This window comes from Fonticula alba, assembly GCF_000388065.1.
Source record: "Fonticula alba strain ATCC 38817 unplaced genomic scaffold supercont2.2, whole genome shotgun sequence".
Classification (NCBI taxonomy): Eukaryota; order Rotosphaerida; family Fonticulaceae; genus Fonticula; species Fonticula alba.
The window spans coordinates 2,519,432-2,522,571 of record NW_009242972.1 but is presented as its reverse complement, the minus strand read 5'-3'; the positions used below and the strand labels follow the sequence as shown (position 1 = coordinate 2,522,571).

Genomic DNA, 3,140 nt, shown 5'->3' with positions numbered 1-3,140 from the left:
GGGGGGGGGGGGGCTGCCTGTTGATCTCTCCGTCGTGCGCCCCCATACTGGACCCGGCGCGAGGGAATGTGGCCCCCGGTGGCCGGCGTACTGGGCACTGCTCCCCCCTCCCCCATTGCCCTCCCTCGCCGTGGCCGCTCCCCCTTCCCTTGTTTCGGCTCCCGGCCCCCAGGCGCCTGACAGACTGTGTCCGGCTAGGCCCCCCTCCGCTTGTGGTGTCAGAGACCCAAATCCATTGGCAGCAGCAGGATGACCAGATTATATGCCCATTTACCGCATGATCACGCAACTTCACCGTTACTTTCTCGCGTGCCGTGCTCCATCTTTGAATCTCATTCTGGTTGTGGCCGTTGTGTGGTGGGGAAAGCCACCTCGAGTGGGACGGGGCGGGGGGCAGGGGGGGGGAGGGCTGAGCCCCGAGAGACCCAGCGGCCCTACCTCTCTCCGGCCTGGACATGCGCCCCCGCTGGAGGAGGCCGCCTTGCACGATCCCTCGGGGGGCGATCTTGCGTGTGCAAATATCGTTGGGGATTGATCCCGATCGCCCGGAGTGTGCGCGCGTGTGCGCGCGTGTGCGCATGTGTGTGTGTGCGTGTGTGTGTGTGTGTGTGTGTGTGTGTGTGCGCGTGTGCGCATGTGTGTGTGTGTGTGTGTGTGTGCGCGTGTGCGCGTGTGTGTGTGTGTGTGTGTGTGTGTGTGGAGGTGTGTGAAGGTGGCCCCCCCCCACTTTCGTTCACGGCCCTCCAACTGTTGGGGGGCTGCCGCCACGATGGGGCGCCCGAGGGAGGACGCCCCCTCCCCAACCCGGACCCACGGCCTCGCGGCTACGCATAAAGCCACCCGACCCTGGTTGGTGCCTGTTGTAGCCAAGACATGCGTCACCGCTCCCCCATCTCCTCTCTGGCCCGCCTCACAGAACTTTCGCCCTCTCTTGCCCCTCCCCTCCTTGCCTCATTCGCCCAATGAGCTCTCCCATCCCGCCCGGCGGAAGCCCTCCCCCGGCCGACCGCTTGCCCCTGGCGGCGGTGACCGTGCCGGACAGCCAGAGCGACAACCTTGGCTCCGATGGCGACGTCCTGATGCAGCCCCCCTCTTCGGAGGGGCATATGATGCTTCCCCCTTCATCCGCCTCCTCGGCCGGAGTGTTGGCCTCCGATCTGCCGACCTCCTCCGGAGCACATGAGCCGTCGAGCCCCTTCTCGACTTTCGTTGCACCATCGAGCCCTGGCTCCGAGGCGGTCCCCTTTGCCATGGCCACGTCTGCGTCCTCCTTCTCCAGCGGGCTGCCCTCCAGCCCCACCTCCTCGCAGATGATCCCCTCACAGTTCGGTATGTGCCACCACTCCTGTCCCTTATGTCTGGCCAATGTACAAGCATGTTGACACGCCCGCATGCCCGCCCGCACGCACGCCCACGCGGCCCCCCCCCCTCCCCCCCCCGTGCCCCTGCCTCCGGCGGCCTCCTCGCAGAGCTGACCACGTCGCCGTCCTCCTCCGGTCTGATGGCCTTCGCCCGGCGCATTCGCTCGACTCGCTCCAGTCACCCGCCCTCCTCGGCCGAGCATAGCCAGCCTCCCTCGTCTGGCGGGCTGACCGATGGCCTGGGCAGCCTGGGCAGCCTGGGCAGCGTGGGCTTCAGCGCCATGTCCGGCTTCGGGAGCACCGGCTACGGTTTGATGTCTGACGCTTTGACCAGTGTGCGTCCTGTGCCCCCCCCCCCCCCGCCCCCCACCATAGGATGTTCTCCCTCGCCCGCTCCGCCGCCGGTGCTGTCGCCCGCAACGCCGCCCAGGCGTCCGCCGTCCGCGGCATGTCCTCCATCCCTGCGGTACGCCTCCCCTCCCGGTCCCACATACACACACGCGTGCGGGTGCATACATGTGCATCGCTGACCCCAGGCTTCTCCCCCCATCCGCCCTCTCCGCCATACAGTGGGTCAACGGCCTCAACGAGAAGCTCGAGACCGCCGACCCCGAGATGTTCGACATCATCGAGCACGAGAAGCTGCGCCAGCTGTCCAGTATCGACCTGATCCCGTCCGAGGTACGCCCCGCCGGTCCGCTGTTCCCGCCCGCCCGCCCGCCCGCCCGTCCGCCCGGCGCCCCGACCAGCCCGCGGCCCACTGACGCGATGATGACGCTGATCGTGGCCATGCCGCGGCGCATGATGACCCCCCGCTCCCCCGCCCGCGGGCCGGCAGAACTTCACCTCCCAGGCCGTGCTCGACGCCCTGGGCTCCGTCATGCAGAACAAGTACTCCGAGGGCTACCCCAACGCCCGGTACTACGGCGGCAACGAGTTCATCGACCAGAGCGAGCTCCTGTGCCAGAAGCGCGCCCTGGCCGCCTTCAACCTCAACCCCGAGGAGTGGGGCGTCAATGTGCAGCCGCTGTCCGGCTCCCCGGCCAACCTTTGCGCCTACGGCGCCGTGCTCAAGCCCCACGACCGCATCATGGGCCTGGACCTGCCCCACGGTGGCCAGTGCGTGCCTCCCTGCGCCCTGCCGCCGGCATCGGCCCCCGCCCACGCACGCCCGGTGTGCTGACCGCCCCCTCGCCCTCTTCTCCCCCCCCCCCCCCCCCCTCCCACACACACACACACACACACGCGCGCGCGCGCACGCAGCCTGAGCCATGGCTACCAGACCCCCACCAAGAAGATCTCCCACATCTCGGTCTACTACGAGACCATGCCCTACCGCCTGGACACCGAGACCTCGCTGATCGACTACGACACCCTGGCCAAGACCGCCACCCTCTTCCGCCCGAAGATGCTGGTCGCCGGCATGTCGGCCTACTCGCGCCACTACGACTACAAGCGCATGCGCGAGGTGGCCGACTCCGTGGGTGCCTACCTCCTGTCCGACATGGCCCACATCAGCGGCCTGGTCGCGGCCGACCTGTCCACCAACCCCTTCGAGTATTCGGACTTGGTCACCACCACCACGCACAAGCTCCTGCGCGGCCCGCGTGGCGCCATGATCTTCTACCGCAAGGGCAACTACACCGACACCCAGGGCAAGGGTGCGTGCCGGATTGCGCCAGGCCTCGTGGCCTGCTTCCCTGTCCTCGCTTTTGCCCTGCCTGCCCGGACCGCTAACGCCATCGGCTCCTCCAATCGGCCTGCCATGCATTTGCCCCC

General features: G+C 68.1%; 1 protein-coding gene across 1 annotated transcript in view; it reads left to right on the top strand.

Annotated features, from left to right (window-relative positions):
• Positions 1-962: 962 nt before the first annotated feature.
• Positions 963-3,140, top strand: part of H696_01544 (glycine hydroxymethyltransferase) — a gene marked incomplete at both ends in the record, with an annotated part of 2,481 nt that continues 303 nt past the window's right edge. The window contains 6 exons of the mRNA XM_009495443.1: positions 963-1,329; positions 1,470-1,696; positions 1,792-1,827; positions 1,932-2,042; positions 2,200-2,480; positions 2,625-3,022. Of these exons, the coding sequence (XP_009493718.1) occupies positions 963-1,329; positions 1,470-1,696; positions 1,792-1,827; positions 1,932-2,042; positions 2,200-2,480; positions 2,625-3,022 (1,420 nt within the window). The remainder of the gene's footprint in view (positions 1,330-1,469; positions 1,697-1,791; positions 1,828-1,931; positions 2,043-2,199; positions 2,481-2,624; positions 3,023-3,140) is intronic.